The sequence below is a fragment of the Opisthorchis viverrini genome, assembly GCF_000715545.1.
Source record: "Opisthorchis viverrini unplaced genomic scaffold opera_v5_152, whole genome shotgun sequence".
Taxonomy (NCBI): Eukaryota; Metazoa; Platyhelminthes; class Trematoda; order Opisthorchiida; family Opisthorchiidae; genus Opisthorchis; species Opisthorchis viverrini.
In genome coordinates, this window is record NW_008751808.1 from 946317 (window position 1) to 960167 (window position 13851).

Here is a 13851-nt window from a genome sequence, read left to right on the forward strand (position 1 = left end):
TTCAGCAATCATATGAGATGTTCTGTAAGTTGACAGACCATGCAAGTTACTCATGGTGCTGTTAAGCCATCTTTTGCTGAATGGCGGGATCCTCAAACTGTGTCCAGAAAGGCATGCACGTGGATCCCTTCTCAAGTTTAGTGAACTACTCGGTACTTTAAATGCCTAAAAATGAAATCGGAACGCACATTGAGATGTGGCTCGAGTCCAAGTGTGTCCCATTAAGATTTTACAGTCTTGTACCGTTGGGAGAAATATCGGTTACTTATTCGCTGATCCGGGCAATTGCCCAGTCGTGCTATATCTTTTCTTCCTTGTTTGCGATTGATTAGAAAACAAAGGATGTCCCGTGACATTCCGATGAAAACTGTGCCAGCTGTAGGCGTCGAGCTCGGACGATATGTTTTTCTCACAGAACCGAACGTAACGCTCTTCATTGCCACTCCATTGAATACCAACAGAATGTCGACCTCTTAAGCTGCTTTTGTCAGGTGCAAGTCTGCCAAATTGACTATCCATATGTTCTTGAACGAAACCAAATTTCCGCTCTGTTGATACGTGTGTTTGTTCGTAACTAAGACGCTTCTGTCAGTTTGGATAGACTTGGTAGAGCTGAAGTCACTGACAGCAAACCAACATCTATCGTCAGTGCCGGCTTGAAGCTCAGTGCGAATTGTGGAATCCGTTGAGCCCAAGTCAACTGAAGCCTGCACAAGGTTTGGCAGCTACACCACTCTTAAGAGGGAGTCAGGGGATGTCTTAATGCTGTATTTCCTGTATCTTAACTATAACATCTGGGATCCGATTCGGATTCTGACCGTTCTCATTAGGTGCTGGCGTTTTAGTCTCTGTGTTTCCTGTAAACCTCCTGTGATTTATAAGTACAATTTTCCTTTCTCGGGAAGCACCTTCTCCGTAGGTTCCCGATTGTTTTCTCATGGAAAGGTGAACTCTAAGAAGTGTTTTTGACGCTAATTAGTGGGATTGTATCCGGCTGCTTCCCAACAAGTTTCTCGTGGATAGAGAGTTGTACTTCGTCTAAAGTGAATGGGCTAGATATTCAATATTCTTACATATCCACGACGCGGAGCCGAGCAACAGCTTCCGTCATCTAATTTGGCAAGAACTAGTGTTTTCTCTTCCTCCAGCCCAACTTGAATACGGTCCACCATACACGAATGTGTTCGTATGTAATAATGAAAACAAATATCATGGGAACCTTGAGAAATATTGAGTTCCCGTGCATTTTTATCGTTGCGTTGTATTACCTTCAGTGCAACTGTGAGCAGTTAAAACAGCTTTGGGCGTTACCGTTACGATACCTCCTTTTGAGGAGTAAGTCGAAACTCTCTAGGGAATCGAAAACGGTTCCCCCTTCGGTACCGAGGGATTCCTCGGGCGTATCCCAATGCCAAACCATTTTGTGTCTTGAATCGTTCCATTTTGAGGGGGAAGAATGCGAGACTACTCCTTTGCGACTGCGTCAAGTACGTGCTCCTAACTCTTCAACTGTTGGTTTCCAGGTTTGGCGAAACCCGGTAGTATTCATCACAACTGTGCGCTTGCAACTGAACAGTGTTTGCAATTTTCTCCCCACAGATATCCAGCTAAGACCTTGGACACGATTGGTGTATTCACGGCACAGGATGTCAAAGGTTTGCAGACGTTTGACGTTTCCAGTGACAAGCTGATCAAATATGTCAAGGTAAAGCTACGAATTGACTTTCCGCCCATTTAGCCTCATCATTTGACTGACCATTCTCTCTCTCTCTAAGTGCCTGAGTTGAAGATCAAAGTCAGCAACATCAGTGTTGACACTGATTCTTCACTGCCGTACATACTTTCTTTTATTTGTGTCGTGTTTTGTCTATTATTCGTGATAGTGTGGGTGGCTTTTTGTGCGTCTAATAAGAATCAGTAACCTCACCAATTCATCCTTGTCCGATTGATTGATATGGGACCCGTGTATTCCTCGCTTTGACTACCGCAGATAACAGTAATACCTCTAGCCGATTGAGCTCGGCCTTCTCAAAGTAATTGCCGAAACGGTGCTGACCTTCATCGGTCGCTTTAGCTGAGAACTGAGTCTCAACTACTAACGAGCTGGCCCATGCGGATGCGAAGCCCATGCCCCACAAAGTCGCCAAGTTATCATGACGTGAATGTGGCCTAGAGCACTCCTTTTGCGTCTGATCTCAGTTGAGCGGTGAAATTGTTCTGTCAGCCTTTTCGCAGCTCTCAAATCTTCTACGATTGTTCTCTCATAGGGGAAGTTTTTTCCCCCTTGTGCGGCGGATCGGCACCTTATGTGGTAAATTCTGCCATGTCTTTAGGAGTGACCCGTTTATCACTCATCCAATTAAAGCCTCAAAGAATCCATTCTGTTGTCTAACTGTATTTACACCTATGCATGCGATTCGAGTCCACAGAGCTAGATGACAACCTACTTGAATAGGGGGACTGAACGATGGCTGGGGGTCAATCCTACTTGTTGATCGGTATCACCTGGATGTCCTGGTCATTTTAGTGCTGTCAGCCTAAAGTGCAATTGAAAGACCAGAGGTTTGCCATTTAAACGAGGTAGTGGTAAAGACAGCCTTCCTGAAGGTCATGATTTGACTTCCAGATCACTCAGTACATACTGTTCAATTTTCCTTCCGGGTGATATGAAGGAACTGACCGGAGATATGGATGTTTGTCTTCAGGAAATTACGAGGTCATCGTTGATTCAACATACAGGTCATTGCGTAATTATGCCAAAATTGGATGACAGGTTACTTGCATTTAATTGCGCATCTGGTTTCTACGGTTTCAGCGATAAGTTAGCGGTGGTGGATAGTAACCGGGCTTTTCCCAGATATTACTGTGACGTTCTTTAAATGAATATGATGATAATTTCATCTCCCTACCGGTTCTATCCACTAACTAAGTACTGTCTGTGGGGTTGCAATATTTGAAGTTAATTAAACCGGTTTTTCTCTTCTTGAACTTACATTTACCTCACTGATTCCATATTCTCTTCTTTGTCATATTATACTAGTTTGAGATGCTGGAACACTACGGCTCGGAACACTACTGTCCCATCTCCATGATTCGTCTCTTTGGCCTGGTATCTGACGATTTGGATGACGATGACGATGAACTCTCGATGCATCAAGTCAATCATCAACTTCCCACCGGTGGTGTTCCATCTAGCACGCTGTTCGATTCCGTTCCAGCCGTCGACCCGGCGAATGTCCCATATGGTGACGCGGGCTTATCCCGGTCTCATCAAGGTGAGCGATTTTGGGTTCCCGGTAAAGTTAAAATTACTGCTCGATCCGACCATTTATCGCTGTCTAGCTGTAAGAGCTCGAAGAGCCGGACTGATGTCCCGTGACCCGTAAATAGACGAACTAGGGTCGATAGATGGCCGTTTGTAGGCTGAGTTTCGTTGTTATTTGCAGTCGGGCAAACGAACCTGAGTGTAAACATCCATGGATGATGTTGAATTATTGGTCTGTATCTACGTAACTGCGTGCTAGAGTTATATTTACTGAAAACATCCAGCCTGTCTGCGATTGTGAAAACTTTCAGAACCTTTAATTGCTTTGTGGGCTACATGATTGGACTGCGTTAGCAATCTGAGAAAATATTATTGTTTAGGTTTATATGTTTTCTATGCTTCCGGATCACTTAGGACTTTCTCCAGCTCGTGTACTTTTACTTAGAGGGAGTTGTATAAACCCTGATTCGCTAGTTTTTTTATCCACTTAACCTTTTCAGCACCATCTCTTTTTTGAAACACTGATCGAACAACGTTGTGTACCACATAGCAAAAGAGACATAAATCACCGTTTCGCGAACACCTGCGTGTATCAGATGTGTCCACCAGAAGAGCATAAAAGACGCTTTTATACCTAGCCGGCATACTCTACATCAGCCGCTGCTGGCCACGGCAACCACTACTGCGCCAAGGTTATCCACGTGGAGGCATTGTCCTTTAGTGAGAGTGTTTCAGTCTGCAAGACCCGGAATCATGCCTGTTATTCGGCTCGGTAGATTTCAACAAGAGATTTACGAATTTCCCATAAGTGCCGACTGTCTCTTATGAAGAGATTTTACTAAATTCAATGCATAATCTCTTCGTAAACGTAGGAGGCTTGTGGCCCATATCGCATTGTGAAATTCATGGTTTTGACTTCTAAGGTAGTGTGTTCCCCTTTAGATCCTCTCTCCTTTTGGGCAAGAGGTGTTTACCCCTCACTTCTACGCCTGGAAGCGTCTGCTCGCAAACGATGCTGAATTTGACGTGTGGTGTCATTTACTGGATTGTCAGTCAATCATTGGTCTTGTTCTTGCCTATTTTTTTGCAGGTCTTTGAACAGCACTTTTACTGGTTTTTATGTCTGTTTGGACTCATAGGTCCATCAATCAGAATTCCATCCTGTTTTTTAGCTATGCCTTTAAATCTTCATATTCATTTTTACCGGTCTTTTCAACCCTTTCCAGGTACTGATGCGGTTGAACTCCCGGCGGTTCTGAACCTACCAGAATCGATGAAAAATCCTCAGGTTGACCCTTTGCGACAAACTGGTCCAACAGACTTGCCTCCACCTTCTCAACGCGTTACAGATGACACCCATCTCGGTGAAGATACCGGCCATGGGCCGCAACAAGGTCTACCCAATCGAGCCGCACAGCTGCGTACGAAACCTCAAATGGACAGTCCTAAAGATTTGAAATTGTCCGGGGAGCTCCACGGTGGTCACGCAGATTTTGAAAAAGACCGGGCGGTTTGCAAACTGGATCATTCGGAGAAATGCAGAGTCGGCAACAGTAAGGCTATTATTGATGCTGATATAATTATTACTTTTTGTAGTTAGCGCACTGTTCCCATTTGAGCCTAGTGATCTTAATTGTAACCTCTCTGTTAGTTTGTTTTCTGCCTCTTTAACAAACTAGTTTTGACCTTTTGTCGGACTCTAATATGTAACACTATTACTTAGTGTTAGCTCCACGCTGGTTTAAGATATGCACTCAAGGGAATCCAGGTGGGATTTCCTGAAGGTCTACTGTCTTTTTGCAACTGGGAAGAAGCCTTAGAAGTTCGGTCTAGACGTAGTACACTACTCATAGAGTTGCTGATAACTTTTTGATAGCTCACAACGGGTTTCGTCCTCCTTGGGTCTTATCAGGTAGGCTCAGTTCCCGACTTTTCGTCATAAACTCATCTGAGTTCCAGGTGAGTCCCAAACTGTAATGCAGATGAGTGTATTAGTCGAATTGGTCGGTCTACCTTAAGCGGCTTTTTCTAATCTTACGTAGGTGGTCTGAACGGTGCTCCAGTGGACCGAGTACCAGCGATAGACACCACAACAACCGCCTCACCTCCAGTCCAGTCTACTGGTACAACTCCGATGCATCCCGTTCACAGCGATCGCTCAGCAGGGTCGGGTGTTCCAAGTCCCCAGTCATCGGCCGACTTTGTACGCAAGGCGGATGACCAGTCCTCAGCTGTAACGGAAACAGGTGGGAATTTTTTCGCGAAAATCAAAAGTGAGTCACAGATTTCCTTGCTCCCATTTTCTCTTTCCNTGATGAACCTGAATCGAAAACGAACCCAGACCTCTAAAGACTGAACGTCTGAGTCTAGCTAAACTCGACTGATGTCGAGGAGAGGGAAGTTAGCACACATATAAATGTTTGATTTTTCAATATGTTCCGATGATAAAACCTACCAGGGTAAAGCAAACTGTAACCGAGATAATTCGGAGTAACACCTGTCCTTAGAAGTGACGGCTTTAATTGGCCCCTCAAAGTGCACTTCGATCGGGAGCTCTTTTTCAAGCGAGGCTAACTTGCGAAGCAGCACTTCATATGACCCTTCACGTGATCAGCGAAGAGAAATTTAGTGTCTGGAGTCAGTCTCACTAGCAACCTCGCCTATGAGCAGTAAATTAATATAACACGTCTTTTGTGCAATACATTGGAGGTGGCCACATGTTACCTTATACCGTCAGGCGCGGTCCCAAACGGAAAAGTACAACATGATGACACGAAGTGAGTGGGTGCGTACGATAAAATGAGCGAACGATGAATTAAACTGTTTATTAGACTAACGTTTATTTCCCAAGGAACTTAATTTAGTACAAGGTTCCGATCTCCATTTCATTAGACGGTTAGGCAACAAACCTCAATATGCGCGTCGGTGGTCGACCAACCGACTTACATCGTTCAGCTGTAGTACTCTTTAGGTTTACAACTGCCATGCAACTCAAGGGAGGCACGAGAGCTGGAATACTTCCAGATTACCCAAGTTTAGACAGGGGTGGTGATTAAGGCGCCAGCCTATGAATCAGAAGATCCGCGGTTCGAACCCAGTCTCAGTATCTCGACTGCTCCTATCTAGGCTTAGGCAACTTGCCAGTATCTCAGCCCCGGTGCTTCCTTCGGTTGGCATGGCAGCTGGGCACCAAAAGGATGTTAAAGCTGTGCAATTAGTATTATTTTTTTGCGGAGCATTCGAGATGCAGAAGTCAGGTTGGAACCATGGATCTTTCGGCCAGTAAGTTCGTGTTTAACCACTCCCAGTCTCAGTATCTCGACTGCTCCTATCTAGGCTTAGGCAACTTGCCAGTATCTCAGCCCCGGTGCTTCCTTCGGTTGGCATGGCAGCTGGGCACCAAAAGGATGTTAAAGCTGTGCAATTAGTATTATTTTTTTGCGGAGCATTCGAGATGCAGAAGTCAGGTTGGAACCATGGATCTTTCGGCCAGTAAGTTCGTGCTTTAACCACTTCACTCCCTCGAGTTCATCTGCATTCTGTGTGCTGTTTAGTCCTCTCAGCTCCTTCTGCTGTAGGACTTGAATTAACGAGTAAGCACTTATTGATACCGTTCCTGCTGTGTGGTCTATGCTCTCAAATGAATTGCTTATGACAATGGATCCGTTTTCATTGTTGTTGACGACGTACATTTTTTTCTTTCCTTGTCGTCTTACTTTCAGATTTTTTTCGGAATTTGTTCAGCACTTCGTTCTTCCGAGTTACTGTACCCGAAACCAGTAAGCCCTTTACCATCGTGTCCGTATTGTTCCGCGAACTTCTAATTTTATGCTGAGATGTCTTATGGATGGGAGACGTTTACGGAAATTTTGCTAATTTCTTTATCACACGAATCCTGACAAATCTAGGACCAAATATGTGTGTATAGATAGGGATCAAACCGGATAGACATCACAGAGGGGCACCATGCGGGGGCTGTTATTGTGTATGTACGTGCAATTTTTCGGGGGTCTGAAATGGAAATGGTTGCCCCAAGTGAGCCTGCTGTCCTGTTTTATCTGCCATTCAACGTCCCCCCGCTCATTACAACTCTGCAAACTGGTCAATCGGACTATCTAAATTCCCCGATTACAAGTGACCTAACAGATGTGTGTAAATTAGTCCACTTGAAGAGCTTCATAAGTTCTGCCTGTTGATGATAAGTTGAGTTTATGGAGTCGCTTTTTCAACCTGTGATACACCTGCCGTCAAAGAGATCCCAGTTAATATTTCAATAACAGAGTATGAACTACAGTGGGGGCGAGATGGCTCAAGTGGTTAGAGTGCGACTTTACTGACCGGGAGGTCCGTTGTTCGAACCCAAGTTCTGCCTCTCGACTTCCCCTGTTTAGGCTTGGGCAACCTGGCAGTATCCCAGCCCTCGTGCTTCCTTCGGGTAGCATGGCAGCTAGGCGCCGGAAGGGTGTCACAGCTGAGAGATTTATAAACTACAGTAGCTTGATCAGTGCTGTTTGATGGCTCACATATGTGGCCTGTGCGAAGGTTTTCCTAAGCATTTCGCGGATATGATAGAAGCAACATTTTTTGGAGTCCAGCTGTGTAATGTGTCAGTTGTTCTACAAAGGCATGTAGGTAGGCACAATAAACCGGAGTACATTCCTGGAACAGCAGCATAACTCTCATCCAGCCTCTCCAAGTGTGTGGGACCCTCGGAAGACAGTAACCTAAAAACAGGTAGTTTCCTATTCATTTGTTTGGCTGAAACCCGAAGCTTCTATCAGGAATGCCCAACCCATCGTGATTCACTGACTGACCCTGCGCAAAAGCTGTTGAAGCAATGAATCCGGCTGCTGTCAGTAACACGATACTGTGTTCCATGTATAGCTCTCGCTCCGTTTAACTTTGCTGCTAACGCGTCTTTGCATATAATATGCGTAGCTTACCTCTTGCTCTTGAAGAAATCGAAAGAATTGCTCGTGGCTGATGATTATGTACAGGTAGGATTTAAACTAGGTGTGATCATACGCGAAAAAGTAATCCACCTTGTATTTCATCTTGTATTTCACCTTGTATTTCATTTGAACTGATAGTAGAGACAGACATTCAGCTGTAAAACCCTTTCAATGCCTAACTCCATGCCACCTCATCTTGTATTTCACCTTGTATTTCATTTGAACTGATAGTAGAGACAGACATTCAGCTGTAAAACCCTTTCAATGCCTAACTGCCATGCCACCCAAAGGAAGCATGAGGGCTGGGATACTGCCAGGTTCCCCAAGCCTAGACAGAAGAAGTCTAGAGGCAGAGATGGGGTTTGAACCACGGACTTGTCGGTCAGTAATTTGACACTCTAACCACTGAGCCATCTGGACTAGGGTTCATTAGGTTGTTTAAGCCGTTTACCAAGACAACTTTTTTGGAAATCAAACAAAACATTGGTCCCCGCGTTTGCCGAGGCTTTTCATCTGTGTACTAGTAGGCTGATGGTAATGAAATATATCTCTAGGTTCCGATATCCGTAATCGAATTGTAAGTTAGTTTAATTGATCGAACAGGCAAACAAGTGTTTGGCTCTGGTTTCCGTCTGACTCAGCTTTCGCACAAGCCGTTTGTGGATGAAGCTCTAACTTCTGACACATGGAACTGACCTAGCCAAGGAAAGCCAGTGTGGATGAACCGAACTGGGTACCTTCAATCCAAAGCTCATAGCCTAATCCTTGTTCTTTCTCAAGTTCATTTCGTTCAATAATTCTTATGTCGCCTGCAAAGCTGAGCCAAACCATAGTGCAAATTCGAGGGGTCACTCAATCTAGTATTGGAAACTTGATAAATACGTGTAAAAAGTGAGCATTTGTATTCGTGTGTGCTCGTGATACTGGTGTTCTGCTCGAAGATAGTGTTCATATTCTAGATTTGCTTGCAGTTGAAATCGGAATTCTTGGATGGTATGGGAGATGTCAGTGCTTTTAATGAGACAGTGAAACAGCTCCTCAAGAGTTGTGGACTTTTCAGCATACAATATGAATCCTAGACGAGGTTCACTTAGTGATCACTAGCCAAATACCTGCGTCCTGTTTGCAAGTCACTATATCTCATTTTGAAATCAATTAGTCCCAAGTCCCGTTGCTAGTTGTGGTTTGCTCAAGCGAGAAGTAAGGATAAACCCTGATAGCCTCGGTTCTCAGTAGCACTGTTTTCTAATAATTCCCCTGAAATCGCCGGATATACGTTTTTATGCCTTTCTTACCCGTTACGAAAAAACAGCACATGTGGACTACAACCTTTCGGCCATTCAGCTCTGTCCCGATCATCTGGCCGCAATCGATAGTCTCCTGTCATACGGGTTGTTGAATGCCTCTTTGGACTCATCTACTCTCTTCCTGTCGGATCGAAGTCGACGAGGAATCACCGCACTGTCGACTTGTTTATTTCAATTGGAACATCTAGTCCAACCGGTCACCACAGTTCTTGGCCATAGCCCAGTCACCGTCACCCATCGTATCTTGTCCATACCACGGAAGGATGGGACTGCAGCATTCCAGTCCTGCTCCGAAGCGAGTCAACTGTTGAACATCACTTTCTTCAACGGTTACCACCCGACTGATCAGCTACAAGCGACTGTCCGGCCAAAGGTGGAATACAATATACTACAGCTCTTGGTTGCTTATCAGTACCGGTACCAGTTTAAACAACATACCACTCCAGTTTCCTCTGCCTTGGTAAGCCATTCCCCTCTCGCGCCTTGTGGAAATTGGTGGACACCGAATCAGCTGTCTCTTCCGGAAAATTCAGTAGTAAGTAACCGCTTGTGTGTGTATTGCGTTTCCTTTCCTAAGCTTCCAGTGTGTTCTAGACGAGTGGAGATTTAAATTCGATTGGTGGGTAACAAACCCAGTAGGGATCAGTGTACCAGACAGCATTCATTCTTCTTTCCTGCCAAACCACTCTTATCTTCGTCTTACTTATAACAATTCTCATGGAGTACGAAATGTAAACATCAACCATGTTTCTGGGTTCTAACCCCTTGGACGTGGGTCAGGGACGATATTCGAGCAACTTGTTAATTATTTACTGTTCCTTTCGTTTCATCCTGTAGGCTATGTAGGAACCCAGAAGTTGAAACTTTGCGAATATGGTCATCTCGGAGAGACCACGTCTTACATATCTAGGTCAGTACAGGTCCGTTGCTGTGTGTGTGTGTGTATTGCGTTCCCTTCCCCAGCTTCCAGTGCGTTCTAATCGACCGGTGGTGACAAATTCAGTAGGGACTTCTGCCAAACTGGACTGTTTTAACAAACCCAGTAGGGATCAGTGTACCAGACAGCATTCATTCTTCTTTCCTGCCAAACCACTCTTATCTTCGTCTTACTTATAACAATTCTCATGGAGTACGAAATGTAAACATCAACCATGTTTCTGGGTTCTAACCTCTTGGACGTGGGTCAGGAACAATATTCGAGCAACTTGTTAATTATTTACTGTTCCTTTCGTTTCATCCTGTAGGCTATGTAGGAACCCAGAAGTTGAAACTTTGCGAATATGGTCATCTCGGAGAGACCACGTCTTACATATCTAGGTCAGTACAGGTCCGTTGCTTCCATTTTTCGAAGGATAATTTCGGGGCTTGTCCATAGAGTTTCCCTAGTGCTATGAATGGGAACCCATACATACGTAGTCTGTCGGGGTATGGCAGTGAATGTCTCAGGTATCCAGTACACTTCAAAGCTCGCAACTAAGTTGTAGTGTTGAATTGACATGGTAAACCTGAGTGTCCGTCTTCGGCTCTTATGACGTGGATTATCAAGATCCAGTTTTATTGTTTTGCTGTCGACCCACGATTCCAATAATGTGGAACTGGTGGATGAATCTCAAGTTCTTTGGCAATTCGAATACGCAGCATCACACCACCCAGCCAAGCCAATTTCTGTGGGCATTATTTAGGATTACTAAACGTGAGCTTGCTGGACAACCTAGCCAATTTTCTCTTCTCGATGAAGCATCTTCAGGAGATCCCGAAGCAGCTCTCAGATGTGTTTTTCATCGTAAGTAAGCGACCAATAGTGTGCGTTGGCCTTGTGCTGCGGACTCACTTGAATGAGAGCGTCATTAACGAGAAATTCAGCTGGATTCAATTAGGTCTACCGTCAAAAGCAAATGAGTGTATTTCGCGGATTGCTTCCGATTCTCGTTCAATTATACTTGAGGGCTGTGTCTACCTACTGAGTCCCAGGAATGGAAAAACCGGTCATGGGCTGTTCATCAGTTTTCAGCAACCTCATGAGTAGTATTTGGTGTCTAAAATCGACCATAACACGAGGCAGGCCCGTGTGAAGCGGAGAATTCCCTCAGTCGTAAACTGCGAAAGGTCAGCAAGCGCATCAATAGCCTTACCAAACCCTGTCGAACATGAACCAGACCACTTTAGTTCGAGTGGGTGAACTGAACGTTTCTCGTTCCGCCTACAAGCCATTGACAAGGAGGGAAGAACCACAATCACCCCCAAACTGGTAACAGGTGAAGTAAAAGTCGCATGCTGGAAGATTTGGCTCATTCTGTGTGGTCTGGTTGAGCTGTATGATTCAAATCAAGGTTTACAATACACACATAGCGGGATGGTTATAGTTAGATCACAGATTTGCTGGCCGGAAGGTCCGTCGTTCGAACCCGACCTCTGCCTCTCGACTTCCCCTGTCTAGGCTTGGGCAACCTGGCAGTATCCCAGTCCTCGTGCAACCTTCGGATGGCATGGCAGCTGGGCATCGAAAGGGTGTTACAGCTGAACCACACACATGTAGATACTAGACATGGTTGTAACGGTATTACTTAGCTACGCTATTCCCGTATGTTATTTTTATCTTACGCATTTTTGGTAATTTTTTGCTGCTAGCTGGTTTACTCTTCCTCAGAAGGATTAATCACCACGGTCGGTGAAATCGCTGCAGCTGTTACGTTAGAACAAGTCTCCTACGGCTAGTGGTATGCCACGATTATCTGTGCACCGTTTCCGGTATTCTTAATAAGTATTTTCTTCGTCTCCCGGCAGTGTCCGAAATTACCCGACTTTCTTTTGACCGTGGACCGGTATTCTGAGCAAGATCTCGTTCAACGCCCACCTCAGGTCAACCTGTCTCTGTCTTCGGAAATTCGCCATCATTCGGCCCTTCCTCGTCAGCCTGAGCTGTCCATGTCTGAGACGATAGTTGTTCCGGCCGGATTGTCTGGGTCGCGGAAAGATACGGTGATGATGCGCTTGAGCAATCGTGTTCGGCTTTTGGAGCGCAATGTGTCAGTCAGCATGAGGTATGTCATTCCAGCTGTTTATCTGTCCAAAGCCCTTTTAGCCAATTCTGATGAAGTCTTGTAGGTTATCTGGATGCAGCCCTGACTTGTTCTATGGAGAGTCATTTGCTACGTACATCGTTCGGGATGTCGGTTGGTTCCGATAGTGAATCGGTGACTAGCGATTTTTTGTTGACTTTATGGTATCCAAGCCTTCCAAAATCCCGCTTAGCTTGAGGGGGGAGTTTGCAAATAATCGTCATCGATAGCATGACACCAGCGTTGAACGCTGATGGTATCCAAGCCTTCCAAAATCCCGCTTAGTTTGAGGGGGGAGTTTACAAATAATCGTCATCGACAGCATGACACCAGCGTTCAACGCTGATGCTTCGCTGCCGTACAACCATGATTCACTTCAGGGCCTCATTGTGAAGAAAATTAAATTTGGGCGAGAAAGGGACTTAATGCTAACCTAGCACAGTTATTCTTAAATGCCCACACTTCTAAGCACGCGTTCGGGCAACAAGAACGTCACTGGAATCCGTTGGCGGCTATATTTTGCAGTTCTCCAACCAGGCGCTGTGGAGATCACGTGGTCACCATGCTGGAGAGCGAGTCGCACCGACATCATCCTGCGTTTTCGTAATCTCTTTCATACCCCTCTGCCATATCAAGGGTTGGCCGCCTCTCTGCTTCCGCCACTTTGAATTGGGCACAGAAAAAGCGCTGTCTTCGACAAACGATGGTTTGGCATACGCAATATATGGCTTCTGGCATTGGATACATTCTTGAGTGGAACTCTTCGTTCTACAACCGAAATCTCGTTTTCCAATCGTCTCGTTACGGATGCGCTGACACCAATTCACACGAGCCTTGGCTCTGGGACAACTGTGATTGAAGACTTAAGGCCGTCTCAGCTCAGCTCGATTATTTTCACGTATGTAGTTCATGGTCTTACATGGGCCGGGATACTTCCACGACGCCCACACATAAACAGGGGAACTATTATTGTCTTAAATCAAAGTTTTTGGCTCAAAAGCCTGTCTGCAAGGCAGCGGCGCTCGGCGAGAAATGCAAGTTCGTTTGAATCTCTACAGAACAAGTCGCCATACGTGTTCCAACTTCTTACCTGGAGGGTCAGGAGATTGTATTAGTCAGCCTTTTAGCCAGTGACCCACCTGGTATGAGAGACTGTGCGTGTCGCACGGACATCCCTCAACGTACTCCAATGGGTCGCGGAGGCACACAATCTGTTGGGCCAGGATAAGGTCCGGCCGGTCTCTTCGTGTCGGTCCTACCATATATTC

The 13851-nt window shown here is 45.4% G+C and overlaps 1 protein-coding gene across 1 annotated transcript in view; it reads left to right on the forward strand.

The window, feature by feature from the left end:
* The window catches only part of T265_06947 (hypothetical protein), a gene marked incomplete at both ends in the record, with an annotated part of 80968 nt that overhangs the window by 22837 nt on the left and 44280 nt on the right, over nucleotides 1–13851 (forward strand). The window contains 7 exons of the mRNA XM_009172350.1: nucleotides 1600–1705; nucleotides 3041–3275; nucleotides 4492–4818; nucleotides 5308–5538; nucleotides 6988–7044; nucleotides 9530–10059; nucleotides 12309–12565. Of these exons, the coding sequence (XP_009170614.1) occupies nucleotides 1600–1705; nucleotides 3041–3275; nucleotides 4492–4818; nucleotides 5308–5538; nucleotides 6988–7044; nucleotides 9530–10059; nucleotides 12309–12565 (1743 nt within the window). The remainder of the gene's footprint in view (nucleotides 1–1599; nucleotides 1706–3040; nucleotides 3276–4491; nucleotides 4819–5307; nucleotides 5539–6987; nucleotides 7045–9529; nucleotides 10060–12308; nucleotides 12566–13851) is intronic.